Source organism: Panthera onca, chromosome D3 (genome assembly GCF_046562875.1).
Source record: "Panthera onca isolate mPanOnc1 chromosome D3, mPanOnc1 haplotype 2, whole genome shotgun sequence".
Classification (NCBI taxonomy): Eukaryota; Metazoa; Chordata; class Mammalia; order Carnivora; family Felidae; genus Panthera; species Panthera onca.
Window position 1 is genome coordinate 31147454 of NC_138350.1, and position 25354 is coordinate 31172807.

The window sequence follows — 25354 nt, forward strand, 5'->3', positions numbered from 1 at the left end:
TTTGTATTTATCCCAATCAGTTAGTTCATCAGCCTGACCTTCAAAGCCATGAATAATTTGGTCCCTTCCTACCTGTCTGAGTTTGTTCCCCAATTTAGCCTCCTACAAGTGCTGTAAACCTGCCACACAAAATCACAAGAGTTTGGCTAGTCTCCAAACATGGTCTAAAATGCCCCTACCTTAGGGCCTTTACAAGAAGCTATTCCAGCTTCCTGAAATATACTTCTCTTCCCAGATCCATGTTAGGCCTATCACAGGTCTTTTCAAGAAAGAGGAAAAACTGCATCACCCTTTTTAAAAAACTTTTTTTAATGTTTCTTTATTTTGAGACAGAGAATGAGTATGCATGCACGTGCACAAGGAAGGGACAGCAAGAGAGGGAGACAGAAAATCCAATGCAGGCTCTGTGCAAGTCAGACGTTCAACTGACTGAGCCACCCAAGCGCCCTGCATCTTTTTCTTTTTTTTCTTTTTTTTGATTTTTTAATGTTTATTTATTTTTGAGAGGGAGAGAGAGTGAGTGTGAACAGGGGTGCAGCAGAGAGAGAGGGAGACAGAATCCAAAGCAGGCTCCAGGCTCAGCTCTGTGAGCACAGAGCCCAAAGCAGGGCTCAAACTCACGAACTGTGAGATCATGACCTAAGCCAAAGTCAGATGCTCAACCGACTGAGCCACCCAGGCACCCCACCTACATCCCCTTTTAATAAGGCTTCACAGCTACCTTCCTCAATATCAGAACTAATTTGTTACCCTCCTACAATTCCTGTACAATTTGTACTGTTAACACACATCTGATGTAGTCAGAGGTTGGCTGTGCATCTGTTCTCACTTGGCAAAACTTTCAGAGAGCAGAGGCTAAATATTTCATTGTTCCCCCAGTTTCTTAACATAGTGCTTTATACTCTGGTCTCTAATGATAGTAAACTGAGGAATGAGGTAAATCATACCAGGATTCATAATAAATAAGTTTTGAAAAATCCCATCACTCAACAGAAGTGACCATTTGAGTATAGGTATGGAGGAGATAAAGAAGAAGGCAAAGAAACAAAAAGCTGGCAATGACTACTGAAACAAAGAAGTAGAAAGACATGGAGCAGCAAGGTAAGGACTAGGAAAACACAAGTCACTTTACAGTACCAGAAGAATCATCCAAGCTTGCCAGTGACATAAGTTTCTCATTTTCTAATAAACTAGTGTAGCTTAAGTCATTGTTTGGATTCTTGTCTTCAAATTTCTTTCCAGCATGAGGAACAACAATCTGTAAGAAATAAAATGCAAGTAAGAGAAGCAAACTCATTTCTTTGAAGACCACAGCACAAGGTTACAAAAAAGACCGCCAATGTGCTCACTCTGTGTAATTCACAATTTAGGTAATAAGGGCTAGCTGTTTTATTATGAATCAATAACTTTCTTCCTGCCCCCATGCCACCTTCCTTCCCTGGTCCACCCAATGAGACACTGTTAAAATTTAACGTCTTAAATTGTGTGAACGATGCTCGAGGACCTAATATTCTAGTCAGTATACAAATACCCAGATGAATTTGAACACAAGGCTTGCTTTGGATTCCACAGCTTACATTGGAACCACAGATTTTTCTGTTCCTCAACCCAAGAACCACATAACCCTAAGGGCACACAGCAGTTTGCTAAGGGCATTCAAAGTCCAGAATAAAAGTTGATGTTGCCTTCTAAGTATCAATTTTATTTCACAATCATATTAAATATGTATCAGACAATACCATCTTTAAAATTAGATTGCAAAATGCATAGCAATTTTTAAGATAAAAACTTGGCCTCTCTGTGCAATTGCATACTTGCAGAGAACAGTGCTGAATTATGCTCATATAAATCTAAAGATGTGGAATCTAAAAACAACACAAATGAACAAACAAAAAACAGACTCAAACACAGGAACAAACTGGTGGTTCCTGGAGGGGAGAGAGTAGAAGGATGAGTGAAACAGTTGAGTAAGCAGTCCAAAATTCCACTTATAAAACAAATATGTCACAGAGATGACGAGTACCACAGAGAGAATACAGTCAATAATATTGTTATAACTTTGGATGGTGACAGAGGATAACTACACTTCTGGTGGGGAGCATTTATAGGCACAGAATTGTTGAACTGCTACGCTGTATACCTGAAACTAATATAACACTGTATATCAACCACACTTCAATTAAAAATAAAAAGGAGCTTATTCTCACCACTCCCTCCCCCGCACACACAAATCAAATGTATTAGTAGTTCCCTCTGGTCTACATTTTCTAATATATTTATTTTCCTCCTGCTCTCACTTCATCATCTCCTTTTTAGCAAGTATCTTATGTTTCTATACTTGTTTTGCTGCTTTCCAGTTTTATGGTCCTTCTCTTACCATCAATGATTTCTAATACTTTTAGGAAGTCAATTCTTCAACAATCCTAAAAATAATAAATTTCCTATCATAAAGAAAAGTTATAGGGGCACCTGAGTGGCTCAGTCAGTTAAGTGTCCAATTTTGGCTCAGCTCATGATCTCACAGTTCATGAGTTCAAGCCCCATGTCGGGCTCTGTGCTGAGACAGCCCAGAGCCTGGAGCCTGCTTCAGATTCTGTGTCTCTCGATCTCTCTCTCTCAAAAAATAAAGAAAGAAACATTAAAAAAAAAAAAAAAAAAGAAAGAAAAGAAAAGTTATGGTCTCTCCCTTTAGAAACCATGTCTTCTAAATGTTCAGGAAATCATGCTTTCTGACTTAATTTCAATTTGACTACACCTGAACTTCCTCAAAAAAGCATCTCTCAAATTTGAAAGTTATTAGTAGTTATTTATATATAAGGAGCAAATATATAGAGCAGGGTTTGACAAACATTTTCCGTAAAGAGTCAGCTAGCAAAGTATTTCAGGTTTTATCAGCCTTACAGTCTCTATCACAACTTCTCAACTCAGCTGTTGTAGCACAAAGCAGCCCTAAATAATACAGAAACAAATGGGCATGGCTGTGTTCCAACAAACTACAGAAACAGGCAGATTGGATTTGGACAATAAGCCACAGATTGCCAACCCGTACATAGCACAGAGAAGTAACTCTTTAGAACTTTTTGTTTATATTATATATTAAAAAAAAAAAACTCATAAATATGAGACTCCAAACCCGAAATACCTGCTAACCATTTATGTTGGACTTGGAACTGTTTCTCTGCTTAGTGCCCCTTCCTTTGAGGAGCGCATCTCTTTCTACATCACATGGACCTGGTGGGGTAGTCAGCCACACTCCACTCTGTGCATATATATAGACACTGAGGCATATGTACATACATATGTGTGTGTGCATGCACATGCACACACACACACACACACACACACACATACACACACACACAGAAGTGGACATAAGTCCAGGCTCAACAGAGTGTTTTATTCCAATCTAACCCCTTGGCACAGTGATTTACAAAAAGGAGAACATATGACCCAATTGATCTCATTAGAACTCGTCTTTTTCTTTTTTAATTCACCCTTAAAGAAAGATCATGGTCTTTTTTGATCATGAATGTTAAGAATGAAGCAGGGGGGCGGGGGGGGGGGGTGGAATCTGGGTGGCTCAGTTGGTTACGGATCCTAAGTGTCCAACTCTTGATTTTGGCTCAAGTCAAGATCTCACAGTTCATGAGTTTGAGCCCTACATCAGGCTCTGTGCTGACAGTGCAGAGCCTGCTTGGGATTCTCTCTCCCTCTCTCTGTCTCTCCCCTGCTTGTGCATGTGTGTGCGCTCGCTCTCTCTCTCTCTCTCTCTGTCTCTCAAAAATAAACTTGGGGCGCCTGTGTGGCTCAGTTGGTTGAGCATCCAACTTCAGCTCAGGTCATGATCTCGTGGTTCATGAGTTTGAGCCCTGCACTAGACTTGCTGCTATTAGTGCAGAGCCTGCTTTGGATCCTCTGTCCCTGTCTCTCTCTGCCCCTCCTGTGCTCTTGCTCATTTTAAAAAAAGTGAGGGGTGCTTGGATGGCTCAGTTGGTTGACTGTCCAACTTCAGCTCAGGTCATAATCTCATGCTTCGTGAGTTTGAGCCCCACATTGGACTCACTGCTGGCAGTGTGGAACCCGCTTCGGATCCTCTGTCCCCCTCTCTCTGCCCATCCCTCCCACCCTCCTGCCTCAAAAATAAAACAAAATTTAAATGAATAAACTTGAGAGAGAGAGAGAGAGAGAGAGAAACCCTTACCTTCCCAGAGCCATCATTGCAGAGAGAGCCAGCAAGGAGTGAAGTAGAGCAGAGGTGAAATCCTGATAACACATGAGGCTCTGGACCAGCAATACTCAGTTCCTAGTTACTTGAAGGAGTAACATGGCTTTCTACTACTTACAAGTAAGAGACCTCTAATATCACTACTATTTAGCACTTACACATGTGAAATAGGAACTTTTACTCTCCCAGTAACACTCCAAAAATTGATAACATGGTAAACGATTACCTTGTTCTCCTTATTATTCATCCATGATTGTAAACAAAAATCAATAGGCGAGTCTGTTGGAGAAAACAAAAATAACTGAGACCAAATTATTTTATCAACTAAATACCCAACAATTCCTAAACATAGCAAATTAATGAACTAAACATTTTTTTCCCTTTAAGGAGAATAGAGCACTTTTAAATGATGGTATAGGAACTTATCATTTGATCAGTTAAATTAAAACACTGTCAGGGTGGGGAAGTATAAAAAATTATACATATGCCAAAAAAAAACTTGAGCATGAATCTAATCAAGCCTTTTAAGCAAACTTTTGCTTTACAGAGGATACAGGAACAGAGAAACAAGAAAAATGACAGCATGACTAAGCATATGGAAAATCTACAGGGTGACTGATCTAGTCAACAGGCACTGACTAAAGAGACACAACAACAAATATACCACAACATAAGGTAATCTTCCTTGGACACCAATTCAAGCAAACCAACCTGGAAAATTAGCAAATGAATATAGACTAGAGTACTATATAATAAAAGAACTGTCAAGTCTGTTAGCAGTGTTAATAGCATTGTGGTTATATAAGAAAGTATCTGTATTTTGAGAGATGCACACTAAAATATGTAGGAAAAAAATGACATTTGGAATGTTAAAATATCAGGAAAAAAGGTAATAAAAAAACAGAAGAAATAAAGCAAGTATGAATAAATCTTATACTAGATTGTGGGATAAGTATAGGAGATTTTTTTAACAGAAATAAAATTTGCACACCATGAAATCACCTTTCTAAAGTGTACAATTCAGCAGTTTTTAGTATATTCACAAGGCTGTGCAACCATTAGCACTCTCTAATGCCATAATATTTTTACCATTCCAGAAACAAATACTGTACCAGTAGCACTCACTCCCCATTCTCCCCTTCCCTGGCCCTGGCAACCACTAATCAACTTTCTGTCTCTATCGATTTGTCTATTTGGTGTCTACAGATGTACCTGTGGATGAACAGAATCTCTTATAACATGTGGCCTTTTGTATCTGTCTTCCTTCACTTAGCCTAATGTTTTCAAAGTTCATCCATGTTACAGTACATATCAATACTTCACTGCTTTTTATGGCTCAATAACCCTTCACTATATGGACACACTACATTTTGTCTATCCATTCAGCAGTTGATGGAGATTTGAGGTGTTTCTACTTTTTGGCTACTGTCATTAATGCTGCTATGAACATTCATGTACAAGCTTTTGCGTGGACATGTTTTCATTTCTCTCAGGTATACACCTAGGACTGGAACTGCTGGCTTATACGGTAGTGCTATGTTTAATGTTTTAAAGAACTGTCAAACTACTTTCACAGCAACTGCACCATTTTACATACCTACTAGCAAAGGATCTCCTCCGGAGAGTTTCAATTTCTCCATATCCTCACCAACACTTGCTGTTTCCAACTTTTTGATTATAGCTATTCTAGTAGGTGCATAGTAATTATCTTGTGGTTTTGATTTGCATTTACCTGATGACTAAGATGTTATGCATCTTTTCATGTGTTTATTGGCCATTTGTACAACTTCTTTAGACAAATGTCTATCGAAATCCTTTGCCCATTTTACAGTATGGGTTGTTTATTTTTTTATTGAATTGTAAGACTTATTTATATATCCCTTATCATATATATGATTTGCAAACATTGTCTTCCATCCTTGTGTTGCCTTTTCACAGTCTTAATAAGTCTTTTGAGACACAAAAGGTTTCAATTTCAATGAAGTCCAATTTATTAATTTTCTCTTTTATTGCTTATGAGTATGAGTATGAGGAGTTAATATCATTCTCACTACATTCATAAATATTTGACACTTTTCATCAAGGGAAATACAAACATCTCAAGATTTTTAACATAAACAGGGGCATCTGGGAGGCTCAACTGGTTAAACATCTGACTTCGACTCAGGTCATGATCTCATGGTTCATGAGTTCAAGCCCTGTACCAGGCTCTCTGATGCCAGCATAGAGCCCACTTTGGATCCTCTGTCTTCCTCTCTTTGCCCCTCTTCCCTACCCTCTCAAAAATAACAAAATAAACATTAAAAAAAAAGAATTTAACACAAACATAAAAATGCATTCATTCATCAATTGTAAAATATAGGCTCAAGCAAGGCCTTTGACGTACTGAACCATTTGGAGTTACATGCTATCTTAACTACATAAGCCTACAATACATAGTTTAAAATATCTAGCTTTAATTTCTCTGATGAAAGAGAACAAAGAGTACTTAAAAGCAATCTGAAAGCAGCAGTCTGTAAGTTATTTATTTTACAATCTTCCCCACATTTTTGTAGTTTCTTTCCCAGATTCAATTTGAAAACAATTGTTCAAATGACTCCAAAGTGTTAAACTTGGTTTTCTTAGAAATAATAATCTTTTCGGGGCGCCTGGGTGGCTCAGTCAGTTAAGCGTCCGGCTTTGGCTCAGGTCATGATCTCACAGTCCGTGGGTTCGAGCCCCGCGTCGGGCTCTGTGCTGACAGCGCAGAGCCTGGACCCTGCTTCAGATTCTGTGTCTCCCTCTCTCTCTGCCCCTTCCCTGCTCATGCTCTGCCTCTCTCTGTCTCAAAAATAAATAAAAACATTTAAAAAAATTAAAAAAAAAAAAGAAATAATAATCTTTTAGAATTTATAATTCACCAATGTATATAAAAATAAGTTTAGGAACAAAAATGACTACTGGTAAAAATATAAATTAATTGGAGCAGGGGCGCCTGGGTAGCTCAGTCGGTTAAGCGTCCGACTTTGGCTCAGGTCATGATTCGTGAGTTCGTGAGTTCGAGCCCCACGTCGGGCTCTGTGCTGACAGCTCAGAGCCTAGAGCCTGCTTCAGATTCTGTGTCCCTCTCTCTCTGCCCCTCCCCTGCTCACAGTCTGTCTCTCTCTGTCTCTCAATAATAAATAAATGTTAAAAAAATTTTTTTTTAATTAATTGGAGCAGGAAATGTGAAGTGTGTCTTGCACAAAGGGTGCTGCAACCATCTGACAGCATGACTTCCTAAGGAAAGGAGCTTTCAGCTTAATCAGCAACAATAATTAAGAGATTAAAAGACCTTTTCCTATAAAAATATTAATAGGTCAACGCCAAGCCATAAGTGTTTTCAGTTTCCGTATCACAGCTTAAGATAAATACCAAAGATAAGACAAATGAGAAAGGAAATTGAAATACATACGTTAAGAAGTAATTTCTAAATGTTCAGTACCTTGCACTTGTTCCAGTGGTGAAATCCTATCAAAATGATTTTGGCTCTGAAAGGATTCTGCAGTTTTAGCCTGCTCCTCTTCTGTTCTTGCTATATTTCTCTGCAAATCAGACTCTTCGAGAACAGCATCTGACAAATGCTGACTTTCTATATGGTTCTTTTTCTTAGAGATACAACTTTTTCATTAGGGAACAGAATGATGATGAAATGTTAGTTACCTTGGGTAAATCAATAAAATAGTCATTAATCAGTTATGTATTTAATCTCCCAAAATGAAAAAATGGATACAGTGAAAAGAAAAATTTCTAGGACCAGCCAGAAACTATTACTGGTTCCACTGTAGGTGCCCTGGGGACTGCACCACCATTTGGGGTCCAGAGATACACAATCTACCAAAATCAAATATAGCATCTTATTGCTATTCTGCCTTGCACGTTATAAAATGGGGGTGTTTTCTTTCTCAAATATCTCTGAATCTATCACATCTAGAGAAAAACTCAGCTTTCTAAAAACAAGACAGACTTAAACAATACTGATATATTTGCCAAAAAACTGATTCTCTGAATTACTAAATGCTTTACATTACTTTTAGCCCCTGCCACTGGCTTGGTCCCCATCTTTGTATTTCTATTGTTTTATATATGGATGACAGTATTTTTCCTTAAAGGCAATTTTTTCCTCCCAATCTCCTACAAAACTTCTTGGGTCCGATGCAATTCACCACAGCCTTCCACCAGCAAGAGGAAGGGTAGCAATGAACTTTTTAGAAAAAGGCCTCTAAATGCAATAAATTCATCATCTGACAAACTGATATCTTAGGGTCAGGCTATAATCTGGCCAGGATGGATGAAATGAAGATAGTTCTTCTCTATTCCAAGTGCTAACCCCCTGTGCCTGACGCAACTCCCAACTCTAATTCACCTCCCAGGTGTTCCATCTCTTTATTGAGGCTGTAATACACAGAAAGCCATTACCATTAGTTCAATCCAAAAGTGCATTCATAAGTAGATAAAGGAAAGTTTTACCCCAAACAGGAGCTGAGTAAAAGAGAGGGTAGGGGTAGGTGAAAAGACTATAAATGGATACAAAGTTGTAAGATATAGAAGAGAGAAAAAGAGGTGGGGGTGCAGAGCAAAGGAATCCAACAGAATGAAAAGGCAATCTACTGAATGGAAGAAAATATCTGCAAATCATATCTGATAAGTGGTTAATATCCAAAATGTATAAAGAACTCATACAACTCAATAACAAAAAACAAACAACAGAAAAAAAACCACAAAACACAAAAAACAAAAAACAAAAACCCAAACAATACAATTAAAAAATGGTCATATCTGAAAAAGTATTTTCCAAAGAAGACACACAGATGACCAACAGGTACATGAAAAGATGTTTAACATCAACTAATCATCAGGGAAATGCAAATCAGAACCACAATGAGGTATCACCTAACACTTGTTATAGTAACTATTATTAAAAAAAAAAAAAAAAAACAAGAAATAACAGGCATTGGTGCAGATGTACAGTGGTAGTAGGAATGTAAACTGGGAATGTAAGTTGGTGCACCCAATATGGAAAACAGTATAGAGGTTCTTCAAAAATTACAAATAGATCTACCGTATGATTCAGCAATCCCACTTTCAGGGTATTTATCCAAAGAAAACTAAAACACTAACTCAAAAAGATATATGGCATCCCCATGTTCAATGCAGCATTATATACAACAGCCAAGATGGAAACAACCTAAGTGTACATCAACACATGGGTGAATAAAGAAAAAGTGATAATATATACATAATGGAATATTGTTCAGCCATAAAAAAGGAAATCTTGCCATTTGTAACAACATGGATGGACTTTAACGGTGTTATGGTTATTAAGACACAGAAAGACAAATACCACATAATCTCATTTATATGTAGAAAATAAAAATGAAAACAGAAAACTAAGCTCATAGATACAGAGAACAGATTAATGTATCCCAGAGGTGGGGACTGGGGGTAGGAGAAATGGGTGAAGGGAGTCAAAAGGTATAAACTTCCAGATATAAAATAAGTCACGGAGATATAACATATAGCATGGTGATTATCAGTAATAATACTATATTGCATATCTGGAATTGTTAAGAGAGTAAATCTTAAAAGTCCTCATCACAAGAAAAAAATTTTCTGTAACTATGTAAGGTGATAGATATTAACTAGACTTATTGTGGTAATCGTTTCACAACACATACAAACATCTAATCATTACATTGTACACCTAATATAATGTTATGTGTCAATTATATTTCAAATAAATAAAATGAGCATATGAAAGAGAAAAAAGACAATAAAGATCTCTATGTGACTTTTTAAAAATAAAAAAAGGTGGGGGCACCTGGGAGGCTCAGTTGGTTAAGCATCTGACCTTGGCTCAGGTCATGATCTCACAGTTGGTGAGTTCAAGCCCCACATCAGGCTCTCTGCTGTCAGCATAGAGCCCACTTCAGATCTTCTGTCCCCCTATCTCTCTTCCCCTCCCTCGCTCACGCTCTCATTTTCCCAAGAATTAAAAAAAAATTAAAAATAGAAAGGTGGTAGGGAAGGCAAGTTGGTTACATGAAATAAATAAAAAAGAAGTCATGACATTCAGATTCATTTCATATTTTAAAGGCCCCCACTCTAAGAAGAGCATACACACTTGGCCCTTAAACAAGATAAGGGTTAGGGGCACCAACTTCCTGCACAGTTGAAAATCTGTGTCTAACTTTTGCCTCCCCCAAAACTTAACTACTTACTATTGTTGATGTAGAAAAAACATACACAGTCAATTAACACATACTTTGTATATGTATTATATATTGTATTCTTATAATAAAGCTAGAGAAAAAAATGTTATTTAGAAAATTATAAGGAAGAGAAAATACACGTATAGTACTATATTTATAAAAAATAATCTGCATATAAGTAGACCCATGCAGTTCAAGGGTCATGTAGTGTGACCGTTAGAACTTTATAACAGAGCCAGTTACCCACCTCCCCCCAAATCTACTTCCTCAAAACTAATGGGCTATCACTTGCCCATTAAAATTCTTCAAATTAAGTCAAATAAGTTTCAAGTAAAAGTGGCAAGAGTAACTTCTAGGAGTGCATGAAAACGACAGTAAGAACATCTATAAAAGTAAAGCAATCTGAATGAGAGCCACCAGTCTTAGCCCAAGCTTACGTCAGATTGTCGAATCTGAAAAGCAGATGGGGTACGCAGGAGAAAGAAAGCTGTGGTCCAGAACAAGAACAAAAGGGCCCAGAAGCAGAAAACAAATCTGCCAGGAAGAGCTGCAGAAATGTTTCCTGACTACAGGAGGAAGGAGGAAGGAGGGCAGGAGGGAGTCTGGAGGGAGGGGTTGACTGAAAGTCTACCAGATGCCTGTGCTGGGCAGTTTTCCACTCCTGCTCCCCAACCAAACAAAACAACAGTGTCAACATGACACCACACACCTAGGATGGCACTTCTCCACACAAGGCATATGAAACGCCTGTGCAGAATGAAACTATAGTGGTGACAGCAGTGTTAAACACCTGGCATAAACGGACGACTCACCTGAGTCTTTGGGGCCTGCTCACCCCAAAGTGAAGCCAGCCAGGAGCACTGCCTAGCTTGCACGAAGACCTAACGGAAATGAGACCTGGATACCCACTAGCCCATACTAGCAATCAAGAAGGCAGCCATAAATCAGATTCAGGAGAAGGAGCAGCTTGAGAGATAAAAATAAAGATGAACAAACTAAACAACCTCAGAGACAAGGAATAATTTATAGAACTTTGAAAAATCCCAATTAGTATTCTCAGAAAATGTTCAAGTAGCCATTACATCCACAAAAAGGAGTTATAAAAAATGGAAGACTAGGGCACCTCGGTGGCTCAGCGGGCAAAGCGTCTGACTCTGGATTTCCACTCAGGTCATGATCTCATGGCTTGTTGGTTCAAGCCCCATGTTGGACTCTTCACTGGCAGCGCGAGGCCTGCTTGGGAATCTCTCTCTGCCCCTCTCCTGCTCTCTCTCTCTCACTCTCTCTCAAAATAAATAAATAAACTTAAAGGGGGGTGGGGGGGGAAGACCAGAAAAAAGAGCTCTCAAAATTATGACTGCCAAATGAAAAGTTATTTTCATCTTTAAATCTTATCCTCAGGTAAAATATTCATTAATTCCAAAGTTAGAATAAAGATATTTTTAAGACATAAATTCCACCCTCCCCCAGAAGGAGGCACAGAAGCCATCCTTCACATGGGTGAAATGCATAGCTCTGCAGCCTGTGGAGCACCATCACAGCAGACATAGAAGTCTGGCTCTCAGACAACAACCCAGATCTTCAGACTACTCACTGGAGGCAAGGAATAGCCCCAAAGCACTCACCTCCACCCATCGAAAGTCTAGAATGAGGCCAGTACACTGTACCTAGAACTCCATCTCACCAGGTCTCCTATCTTCCATTAACAGGGATCAACAAGACCACTTCCCAGATCTCCTGGCCCACATCAAAGAATCAAGAGGCTACTACTGATACTCTCCTCCCTTCTCCTCATATCCACTATCTCATCACCAACATCAGTTCAGTGGGGCTAACTTCATTCAAAGATCCACAAGCACATTCTCCCCCACCAATCCTCCCCAACAAACCCTTCTACTGTACCTTCAAGGTACAGTGCTGGATCAGCCAAATCTTGTTATTCCTGAACTCCTCCTGTGAACACCCCTTTCACCTCACGCTTTAGGGAAAACATGGATGTCCTGTGAGGACACTGCCTGCCCTAAACACTGGCAAATGAGAACTGTCATCTCTCCCACAGCCTTGGAATCACTGGGTGTAGAGATGGAATGTGTGTCTCCATCAACATGTCCTCTCGGTACAACTTCCAGATCAACTTTGCTGAAGTCTCTAGGCCTGGAGTCCTACAACCCCTCATGTCATCTGCCTTAGGACCTCAACTCTATAATGTTCTGACACAACCCAAGCCCCCAATTCATTCATACCACCACATCTCACACTCCCTCACCCTTCTGCTATCCTTTCCTCTTCCTTAACCTAAATCTCATAACCAATCATCACACATCCTCAACTTCCTTATCCTTCACTGCTTTCATCAAACTACAAGCCTAGTCAAACCCAACTCTCCCCTCACACTTTGCCAGCATCCCTGCAGCTGAATGTGGTTGGGGAAAACACCACAATCACATTAAATTCATTACCATGACCCTGGTGGGACTCCTGATGCTGTCTGACAATCCCACTATTTCCCTCTCTGTTCACACTCCCACACTCCTGTGACCGTTTACATCTCTCTACTCCTCCTCCTCTACCCTATGTTGATGACCATGCCTCCTCCTGCACTAAGAGACCCCAAGCACCGAAAAGACAACATTCAAATTCCTACCACCACATGTACCCACACATACTGCTTTCCCACCTGTAATACAGAGGAACTATCCACGGTCCTACCTCTCTCGTCATTTCCTCCATGGCATGTTAGATCCCGTCCACTCTTATTTATGTAAAGGCATTGCTCTGGTAATTCTCTTTTCTTTTTATATAATCAGACTTTCCTTTTCCAGATCATTCCTATCTCCATGTAAACTTGCAATAACTTCTCCCACCATAAAAAAGAAAAGAGAAATAACTTCTCTTGACCTACTATACTCACCAGCTATCACAGCCCTGCATTTTGGCTGACTTTTGCAGCAAAACATACCATCTCCAAAACTAACCTCTGACACTAGTGTGCCTCCTCCTGTTTCCACCGAAGCCACCTGACAGGGCTACCTACGACCTAACCTATGCTAATTCCAATGGTCATTTCCTAGTCCTCAGTTTTTTGGACACAATTGGACCCCTCTCGCTTCTTTCACATATGTTCTTTATGTGACTTCTGAGATACTGCTTTCTTCCTACCTCAGGCCAGTAATTATTAGTCTTCATGTCTATTCCTCCTCTCTCCACCTTAACGTTGAAGTGCCCCGACATGAGGCCCTGGTGCTCTTCTCTTCATCTACCTCACGCCCTTGATAATCCAACCTCCTAAGTGGTCTTCCTGCTTCCAGACTTGCGTCCAAACAGTGTATTCACCCCACAGTAGCCAGAGTGAACCTTTTAAAACAAAACCCTCTAAAGGTTTCCATCTCTCTCAAAACCCTTGCTCACCCCACAGCTGCTTCCTTCCTGCTGACTGAACCTAGGTATGCTCCTAGCTTAGGGCCTTTACACTGATGCAGCCTCCACCTGAAATCCTCTTCCTCCTGATGTCTACATGACCAATTACCCCCTTCAAGTCTCTGCTCATATCTTACACCTCCTCAATGAGACCGCCACTGATCACTCCCTTCAGCCTACCCAATTACACTCCTTATCATGTTCTACTTTTTTCTAGTACTTTTCCCTTCAAATATACTATAAAACTGTATATTTTAATGTCTTTTTGTTTAATGTCAGTTTTGTTCACTGGTATTTCCTAAGTACTTAGAGAAGTACCTGACACACAGTAGGCACTTGGTCAAAAATACACATGGAATGAATAAGTATACAAAGAGTTAACATTTTTAATATATAGAAAGCACTTATATCCAAATGTTACCAAGAGGCAATTCACAACAAAAATATAAGTAATGAATAAACATTAAAGTATGTTCAATTCCATAAATACTCCATTATGAATTCAAACACAGCAAACTTTAAGAATGCCTGTAATACCACCATCAAGAGATAACTACCATTTACATTTTGGTTTATAGCCTTCCAGATTTTCTTCTATGCATTTATGCATGTGTACAAATTTTTTTACTTCTAAAATCAAGGATTAAAAATAATACCACCAAATGTTGGAGAGGGCTCAGAGAAGTAGGCATTCTCATGTACATCTTTTAGTGGGAGTATAAAGTGGTACAAATCTTCTAAAGAGCAATGTGGTGATTTGTAACGGTCTTTAAATTAAATAATAACTCAGCAATTTCAATCCTAGGAATTTATCTGAATAAAATAACCTACTAGATGTGCAAATGTATAAATAAAATTCAGTAAATTTATAATAGCAAAATCTCAATAATCTAAATGCCTCACATGGTGCAGCCATTAACATGACATATACATACATTAATTATAATTGAAACAAGAGCATATTAATTTTTAAAAGTTAAAAATAGTATGTACAGTTTAATCCTGTATGTGTGAAACAATTTAATATACATATGTATAGGTGCACAGAAAACAGTCTAGTTAGTAAGATTATAGACTTTTTGTCTTCCTTATAATTCTGTATTTTCTACTTTTTTTAATGAGCATATATTACTTTTGGAATGAGAAAAGTTGTTTGGAAAGACTAAAAATGTTTGTGATTAAAATTATACAAAGAAAACTCTTAAAGACTTACTCAGAGACAGAGCACACTTTCATTTTACACAGAATGAGACCTGCTTTTAGGACGGAAAAAACAAAATGAAGGTATGAACTTACTCATCATCCTGGAAGCTAAGGTGTAACTTCTCTCTTGATTCAGCTTCACTCTGGCTACTGGGAGATGACTCCGATGGAACTGAAAACCTCCTTTCTGCTAAATAAGATGCCTGGATATCAGAATACCTATATGCACACAAAATGTTTTTGTTAATAATTAAATTATGCACATTTAAAATTCACCATGACATAGGGCTATATGACTATAACCAACTGAGGGGGGATGAAAACAAATAGGGCCTCTGGTGTTCAAAATCATCATCTCATATAAAAAGCTCTGAATATCTGTGCATCAACAATGAGGTCTGTCTGTACTAAACAAAAGAGTCACCGAAATCTTAAAGCTTAAAGTTTTTAGAGAGTTAACTCAACCCCTTCATTCCAAAGGTAAAGACAATGCTTCTTTCCAAATGTTTAAGGAAAGTAGTTAAGATATTTAAGCATGGGCAAACTTTACACATCCTATAAGATGGATGAACTGTACACAGCACATATGGAGATACAACTCAAATTACCAGCTACCAGTAAGGCTGAACTAATATAAACCCAAAACACTATGAACAGAAAAATGGATTAGTAGACCAAAAGGTCCCTGGTGCTCAGTTCCAAATCCACCCATCCACTAGTGATGAACACAATGGTCTAGGGAAACATACAATAAATTTTTTATAACAATTATATATATATGAATATATATAATAGATATAAACACATGTGATATATTTATGTATATATAGTATACATAAAGCAAAAGCTCAAGCATGGCTGAGACATTTTTACAGAAGTATCAATATATTACAGGCGTTTTAAACCTTAACAAAAAATCGTCTTTTCAAACAATTCTTACCTGTTATCAGCCATGGATCTATTTCTAGCAAGTGTTGAAACAGCAACAGGTAAGCCAAGATTTGAAGAAAGAGTGACATTTTCCAAAATCTCACTATTACCAAGTAATGAATTGGTTAAAAAGCTTGGAAAGGACTCTTCAGCTATACCTCGAAAATCTTCCATCTCACTGCAATAATAAAAGATTTTTATAAATCAAATACTACTATAAAACTTTTTGAAATGACTAAAAGTCTCATAAATCTTAGAAAGCTGATAAATCTTAAGGGAAAAAATCATTTGTTTAGAACACCACGAAGAGATATGATTAGCAAGCATTTGGAGGTAAAGTAATTCTCAGAGTACTTTGCTACTTCCTAGCTGAGACTATAAATGTCAAACTATCTTTTTATAATTAACATAGTAACAAAATACAACACAGCTTAATTTACTCATATTTGCTATAACAAGGAGTATCAATTGCCACACTTATTTAGTAAAGAAGCAAAGAAAACACACCCTGCAGGAGCATACAGATGATTTCAGGAGTACTTACATGTCTACTGGTTAAGTATCGATTCTAACATGGAACAGAAAAAAATTGAACCAGAAAAATCTAGCCCCTGATTTCAGAGATTATTATCAAGGATGAGGAAATGTTAGTTTAAAAAGGGAGTCCATTCAAATAAAAATATGTTAAATAAAGTATACCTCGCACATGGACAAGGCAAAAATGGTGAAAGTGGTCTACAAAGGACTAACTCGAAAACACTAGCACAGAATCTGTACTACTGAGAGCCTTCAACCAACATTGGCCACTGGTTCTACTTGACCCTGATCACAGTACTCAGGAGATTTAATCTCAAAAATGGTTCAGAGTATTTATCATGTAAGGGGTGCAGGAATTCAGTAAAAAATTAAATCAGGAAAGCCTCAATAAACGAGAGTACTAGCCCTATACCTTGAAGAATTAGCAGAACTTTTATAGGCAAAGTATGAGATGAGGGGGCTTTTAAAGATGACAAACAATAGCAATGGGTAAAGAGAATTAAGATTTATTGCATACCTACTACCTTAACTCATTTATCCCATTTTATGAATGAAGAAAACACAATGAGTCTAAATTAGCTAAATTTACCCAAGGTTGCACAATTAGTAAAATTCAAACCCAGGTCTGACTCCAAATTCCACTCTAAGTGTATGTTGGCAATAGCCAAGTGCTCCAATGTGTTTTGGGAATGGGTGTACAAAAGAACATGGTGAATGAAACCATGGAGTCAGACTCTGAAAGCCTTAAATGGTGTATTAGGAAGTATGGTATGTATTCTGCAGCCCAGGGAAGGACTGATCCTGGCAGCCTATGGCAGAGGAAGGCAGAGGGCTTAATGCCTGGAAGGATATTCAAAGAGCTACCACAACTGGTGAGATAGAAGATAACGATGGACTGTGCTGGGGCCAATGACAAACACATTAAAGTATAGCTTTTAGGTGATATGGGCTAACTTAACTACTCTATAAAGTAGAAAACATTCATAACTCATTAGAGAGGTATAAAATTTATCTGACTGTGAAATATCCATGCTCCTGTTGGAAGCTCACCTCTCCACCACCTGCACTTGATCCCACCCCTATCACCAATGCAGCGACAACCACTCCAGCAACTGGCCCGCCTCCTAAACATCATCAAATATTCTGTTGATTCCCACCAGCATGCTGTTAGATCCCCATCTTTTAAAAAACCTCCTCCTAAACATCATCAAATATTCTCTGTCAGTTCCCACCAGCATGTTAGTTCCCCATCTTTTAAAAAAGCTTTCCCCTACCTCATACCTGATTGTCCCCCTGCAGCTGCCACCACTTGCATCTGCACTCCCTTTACCACATACTCCTCCAAAAGGAATCATTACTGGCATCCGATTTCACCCTTGCCATTTCCTAAACCCGCTGCAAACTGGCTCACCCCATCAAAACGCTTGTCAACATCACCACCGAGCTCCAATAATCCCATGGTCAATTTTCAGTCCCGTCTTCTTTGACCTGCCAATATGGGATTGTACTCCTTCCTCATAGAAATACTTTCTTCACTGGCTTCCAAGACATAGCTGTCTGGGCTCTCCAACCTAACCAGCTGCTTTTCCTTCTCCTTGGCTGATTCCTCCTTATCTCCTGGACTTCCACACAGTGAAGTCTCCAGGGCTTGCTCCTAGATATCTTCCACCTACCCAACCTCTCTGGGTGATTGCCCTCAGTTTCAAAGTTTTAAATACAATATGAAATTTATATCTCCAGCCGGGCCTCTCCCCTGAACCTCAGATACGCAACTACCTACTGTCTAGTCTTAAAGGCACCTACATCTGAATCTTGATTCCATCTCATTGCAGCCCCCTCAAGAAGGCCTGCTCTGAGGCTTCCCCAGAAAGAAAATTACAACTCCATTCTCCTGTTGCTCAAATCAGAAATCTTAGGGATTACTAACCACTGCCCCCAACACACACACACACACACACACACACACACACACACACACCCCACCTTAAATGCAATCCCTAAGCAAAAATCCCTAACCAGAACCTATCATTTCTCACTACTCCCACTGCCACCACCTTGGTCAGACCACCACCACCTCCTGCCCAGATAATACAAAAGCCTTCCAACTATCTCCACACCTCCACTCTTCCTCCCCTGGTCTATTCCCCACACACTAAAATTATCCATATAAAATAAGTCAAATTCTGTTACTCCTTAACTCAAACCCTCCACTGGTTTCCCAACTCATTCAGACTAAAAATCAATATTTATAATGGCTAACAAGGGGCTGAATAATCTTATCTCATCTCCTACCACTCTTCTCCCTTGCTCACTCCATCCTCACCATCCTAACCTTCCTGCTGTCCCAACAATTCACCAGGGCTCCAGCCTCAGGGCCTGTGCCCTGGCTCTAACCTCCACCCAGCACAATGAAACCCTAGATGGCCTCACATTTTGCTCCTTTACTTCTTTCAAGTCTTTGGGTAAAAGTCCACTTACCTTACCTGGTCTTCCTCACCAATCTTCCTCATCAATGCCAATTGTCTTGCCCTCCTTTCTTTTTTCTGTGGTGCTGACCACCATCCAGCATGCTATATAATTTACCTGTTTAACTGTTTTTTCTCCGTATTAGAATGTAAGCTCCATGAGGGCAAGGACTTGGCCTACTTTACCACTGAATTTCTATCTAAAGCAGTGCCTTGCCTAGAGTAGATCCTGAATAAAGTTGTTGAATGAACGAATGTCTTCATACTATGTCAATTCATAGCAAATTTATCACCAACTATTATATAAGCACCATTCTCACAGATCATGCCCGAGTATTCTCCTTTCTTCAGTATTTCTATTTTCTTTTTTTGATTTCTATACACATGTGCAAAACCATCCCATATTAGTACTTTCTGCCACCACCTTCTCACCTCCTCTTCACAGCCAAGTGTCTTAGAAGAATCCAAATTACAACTTCTGTATGTCACTTGACATCTTTCTCTGTTTCTTACATGGTAGGGATACCCAGAATTCCGATCTCAGAGCTTAGGTTATGCAATGTACATCTTAGACCCTTAGGTAGGGAACTCAAACTCAAATGCTTTTAGGCACAAATACTATCAGACAATAGGACTCCAAGTGGAGGTCAACTAGAAGTTACAGACCCCACTTGAACACATTTCAATTCGGTAAGAAACACCGCTGCCAAATAAAACACATCCACTGGTGGAGCCCATTCCTGAGGGCAAAACAGGTCTATATCTTTCTACATGTTTCTATGTCTGCTATCACCACTCTCCTCTACTGAAAAGGCTCCCAACCAGTCTCCACACTTCTATTCTTACCACCCTACAGCTAAGTCTCCACATGGCAACCAAAGGGACCATTAAATACAAACCAGGTACCACACCCCTATCGAAATTTTCAGGGAGCCACCCCACCCTCCAGTCCTGAGGCTCACTCACCACATACTGGTGTCTCTGTTGCTATAACACCCAAGCTCATCCCTGCCTTGGGGCCTAGAATACTCCACTAGATCTTTGCACAAGCTAGCTCCTTCCTAACATTCACCTTAATTTAAATGTCCCATTGTAAGAGAAGTGATCCCTCATCATTAATCAAGTGTAGCCCCACAGTCTCTCACAACTGTTTTAACTTCTTCCAGCACTCATCACTATTTTTGTATTTTTCTTCCCCCACTAAAAATATTTTTCCCTGAGAGCATGAACCTTGCCTATCCGTCCATCACTCTTACCTAACACCTATAATAATGCCTAGCACATATTTATGAATGAATGACTGATAACATCTTTGATTTTAGGATATCAGTTTCTTAGGGACACGTCAATCTCATTCACCCATATGTACTCAGTAACTTATACAGAGTTAGGAATATGAACTGGAACAAAAAATGAGTTGAAAGAAATAATCTATAACCCCTAGCTATCTAGCTGACATACAGTGTCTACTCTATTACCAGATAATGCACCAACTACTTTATATACATTTCTCTAATCCCTGCATCAAATCTGCAACATAGTCATTATTCCTACTACTGAAAAAACTGAAGCCAAGAAAGGGAATTATGAGAATTTTCCAGGCCACAAAGCACAAGTAGGATCAGAGGATTCACAGCCAGGCAAGTCTGCCCCAGAGTAATCTTTTCCTCTGCACTAATGCCATCTTCCTCATTTTGAAATCACCTTCAGCCCAGACCTCTCTATCCTGAGCTCTAAACTCCTATTTCCAAATAGCTCTTTGACATCTACTTTACCCCTAACTGGCTCTTAAGTGCTGCAAAGTTAACAAATATAAAACCAAACTCATTACCTTTCCTCCACCCACTCTTCCTATTATCTTTAATTTTACCTATATTATCCCTATTCTTGTTCTCTCAATTAGTTATAAAACTCCAATGCTTCTAACTCCAAATAGATTTCTAACTCCAAATAGATCTCTGGAGCTAAGATCCACTTCTATATTCCCAACATCTGCCACCTATCATCTTTTAATCTAAACTATTGCACAAGACTTCCAAGTAGCCTTCCCACATCCAACCTTGTAATCACTGTTGTTCATTCATTTACACATATGTAAACCACATTAAAATATATACCAAATTCTTTGAGGATTTATCCTTATTTAGAGTCAAATCCAACAAAATTCAGATACTAAGCAAAGATCATTCATGCAACAATCATTATCAAATGCAAACAATGAAACACCCTCTACTTATCACTGGGAATGCAAAAATGAAGCTGCTCCCCTCAGGGAGCTGACAGTTCCTATCAATTATGATCAACTATGATCCCTATTAATTATGACAGTGTTAAGTGCTGGGATACAGCTTTGCTATGGGAGCAGTGGTAATACAAGCCAGGGGAAGATTCCTTGAGATGTAATCTAATATCTAGTCTCTCGTTTCCAGAAAGGATTACACCTGTTCTAAACCATCCATGGATATACTACACACCTAAATTTTCCCAGAAGGAAAAATTCCCTAAATTCCCTCTATATTGCATTACCCACCCCTCTTCCATCACGTAAAAGTGAACACAACATAACATTACTTTTCCTTTTACTATATCTTAACTATGTAGCTATCTTTGGGATTTCTCTTGCTATTTCCTTAAAGCAGGAATTTCACATTTGAGTATCACATTTCAGTTTACTAATATTTAATGGCTTTAATTACATTTCTGGGTACATAAAAATTCATTTACGTAAATCATTAATTGGAAGTCTACACGTATAATTTAAACATTCAAAACCATATGCTGTCAAGCTTCCCTAACATTCATCATTTTTTCTTGGTGTTCTAAGAAACAATCTGTAATCAGGTATGCATTTAATATATTACTTTTCAAAGCTTACCGTAAACTTTGATCACAAAACTGAAATTCGGTGAAAAAATTGATTTTTGGAACAGTAAAAACTCCAGTCGAATGACCTCAAAATGGTAACAGCAAACGGAGATACTTTCATAAAAACAGCTGTCCTCCAAACGACTGCCTTGAAAAGGACCTCATGTTTTACTAAACAGACTCTGAAATTAAGAGACATCAAAAGTATAGGGATATTAAACACTGTCTCCTTTCATGTTTTTTTTTTCTTCATACAGAAATCAGATCAAGGAATGTAGGAAAGGTACTGGGAGTAAATGTGAACGCGGCCTAGCAGAAACCAAAACAAAATGTGAAAAATCGGGTGACACTGGCGGACACCTCTACATTTACTTAACAACATTACTTCGTGGGTCAGTCTTGGATGAAAAGGAGAAACAGAGTCGCCGGTCACGACACACACGAAGCAAACACCTCCAGTCAAGGGCACTTTCCAACAAGAAACTCCAGAGCAAAGCGCATTGGTCCCTGGAAGTCACCATGTGGAAGGTGGGGAACACAAAAATGTGATCCCCAAAATCAAAACCCGTTTCTTTCAAGGCAAATCTCTCGGAGGCGCCCAATTAAACTCACTAAGCAGAATTCGGCGTGGCGGCGGGGCTGAATGCAAAGGGGCCGACGGAACATGACCGCCGGGCTCCAGCCAGCGCCCCGTAGTCCCGGGCCCGGAGCCTGAGCCCCGCGCCCTACCCCGGCCCAACCGACACTGCCCTATCAGTTCGGCAACCAAAATGCCTGCCGAAGGTGGATTCATCTGCCCCCTGCCAAACCACAGTCAAGACACAGTGGACCCCTCCTCACCAAGCCCGCGACTCCAGGGTCGGGAGCCGAGAGTTGGCCGGAAAGGTCCAGAGGGAGGGGACGTCCCGGTGGCACTGCAAATGCGCCTGCGCATATCCCCCCGCACCCGAGGCCGCCCGGACTGGCCGTACAGCGCGCCCTCAGGTTTACGTCCGTTCGCGGCACGAGCCACGGGGCGGGGACTCAGAGCCGGCCTTGGATTGGACGGCGAGAAGGGACGGGGCGAGCAAGAGGCCGGTGATTGGGCGAGTACAACTAGTCCCTGAATTTGAAGCGAGGATGCCGCGCGCCGCAGGTCCGGAGGAGTGGAATGTTGCGAAAGTCCTTCCCGCTATAGCTGAAGCGAAAGCAACGCGATGAGTCTTGGCCAACTTGGAGGGAAAAAAAAGCTTACCGTATGGAGTCTGGGACCCCAAAACACCATCACCTTACACTCAAAGCAGTATTTCTGGTGAACAAATTAGCTAATACTATCTTGAGTTCAGTACTGTTGTCACTTTTGGTCTTTACAAGATCAGATGCAGATCTTTTCTATCACTGCTTGGCAGACGCTGAAATGTGTCGTGATTTGCCTTATGTTATACACTGCAATAAAGCTTCATTACGAAATCATGTCTCAGGATCCAAGCTTCACGATAGTTCGCTACATCTAATCGCCTCTCTGTGACGGAGTAAGGATGGTCCGGGGTGGAAAGAGGGGAGATAAAATTCCTCCCTAATTCCCACGTTTTCCTGTTCTCCTTAGGGCCACACTGACTTCTGCTTAGCCCAATGCTTTAACTACTACTTTACTGAACCCATAGAGATAATTCGATTTCATGCCTTTCACTTTCCTTTACCTCAAAATTTCTTCCATAGTCTGAGAAAGAGTCCTGCTTTTCCAAAGCTAACTCTTTAACTTCATTCATGCAATAGTTACTGAATGTTTAAGATGCACCGGCACACTTGGGAGTAGAGAATGAAAAACACAAAATTGAGTTTAACAATCCTTACTCCTAATTTTAGCCTGTTCGGGAATGACATGTTTCTTTGATCACTTTACTTTTCTACGTCCTTTAAAATACTGCTCAACTAACATTCCCGTATACCTTCTCTACTGGTTCTTTTCTACCTTTAGAAATCTGCCCCTCTCCACCCAAAACCAAAACCAACTCACCTGTTGCTGGATTGTTTTATCACCTTAAGACCATTCTGCCTCTCCCACCTTTAAACTGCCTCCACTTTCACACCTTAATGTCATTTATCCCATACTTATTTTATCAGAACTAGCCTCCTGTCAAACTCAATTGATGTCTCTGCAATTCTCCTGGCATTTTTCTTGAAACCTTCAAGCCTTGGCATTTGCAAACTGTAATTACTACTCCTATTCTACCCTTGTCCACACTCAATGAACAAAGATAAGTGGAGGAAATTTTCTGAATCCTGAAAAATAAACCTATTAGCTTTAGAGCTGAAAGGATGCTACTTGAGTGTGTAATGAGCCATCCTTGTTTCACAAAGTAGCTGAACTGTCTACACCATGATCACATAACTGGAGGTGAACTGCTGGAATGTATGTCTATTCATTTACCCTACACCCCTTGTACCCAACTCCATAAATGTCCTTTTCCTCCATAAAAATCAAGCGATCAAGCTCTCCCAACACCCAGCAACCTAGTGGGACTCTAGTGACAAGGATCTATAATCCAAAGTATCTGCAAGCAAGAGAGAGAACACAGACTTATGCCAGATAACCTAAATCTCAATCCTAGCTCTCACTTCCTAGCTGTGCAGCCTTGGGCAAATAGCTCTAATCTGCCTATTTCTTCACCTGTAAAATGGGGATAATTAGAGCACTTCCCTCAGAGGTTTGTTCTAAGGATTAATAAATTCACATAAAGTATCTAGAAGAGCACTGGCACATGGAAGCACTCAAAAAACATTAGTGTTAGCCAAACTTACTTGCCAACTGAAAAGGAGGCATAAAACTCCCAGTAAATTTCAAATCTTCTTAGACATTGGGTAGAGCTTGCAGAAGTCCCGGGCTAGAGATGAATGCCTCCCAGGGAATGAGACGTGATATCTACCCGGTTAAGAAAAGGCAGTCATCTCCCATAGATCCCCTTTACCAACTGCTTTAAGTGGCAAACCTCAGCCACGGATATCTGAAGCCGCCTACAATGTTACCACAAAGTTTGATTCTAGATTAATCTTCCACCAGCTCCCCCAAATAAACCTTACATCAGACTAATATCCTGTTGCCCGAACACAGCCCTGTCATCTTTCATCTCTGGGCCATCACCTTGGAAATCCAACCCTCCTCTGCTTCAACTACCCCATCTGTTGAAATCCCACATTGCTTCCAAACCTGGCCAGCTCAAATAAATCACTTTGTGTTTCAACATTTATAATGAAACTGAATCCTCACTACCTTCTGTAAATTCTGTAAATACCTTCTCTATTTTTTACATACCCCAGTGTTTTATAGCACAGTCTCTTGCACAGAGAAGATGTTCAATATTCACTAAATTGGATAATCTCACTTCATTATCCCATTCTAACCCTAAGCACCTCTACAATGATTAAAATCTCAAAGGTGTCGATTATTAATTCTGAGCTAGATTCAGTCTTAAGTGAGACCCCTTGCTTTGAACCTAAACAAG

At 39.7% G+C, this 25354-nt stretch overlaps 1 protein-coding gene across 5 annotated transcripts in view; it reads right to left on the reverse strand.

Annotated features, from left to right (window-relative positions):
• Positions 1–22845, reverse strand: part of CEP192 (centrosomal protein 192) — a 130495-nt gene extending 107650 nt beyond the window's left edge. For all 5 annotated transcript variants that reach the window (XR_014135871.1, XM_060613177.3, XM_060613175.3 and 2 more), the window contains exons 1-7: positions 22713–22845; positions 21883–22054; positions 16016–16183; positions 15169–15294; positions 7689–7864; positions 4452–4504; positions 1138–1258 (exon numbers count right to left, since the gene is read on the reverse strand). Coding sequence is in view for 4 of the 5 variants with exons in the window: in XM_060613177.3 (XP_060469160.3) it covers positions 1138–1258; positions 4452–4504; positions 7689–7864; positions 15169–15294; positions 16016–16179 (640 nt within the window). In the remaining variant the exon portion in view is untranslated. The remainder of the gene's footprint in view (positions 1–1137; positions 1259–4451; positions 4505–7688; positions 7865–15168; positions 15295–16015; positions 16184–21882; positions 22055–22712) is intronic.
• Between the last annotated feature and the right edge of the window lie 2509 nt (positions 22846–25354).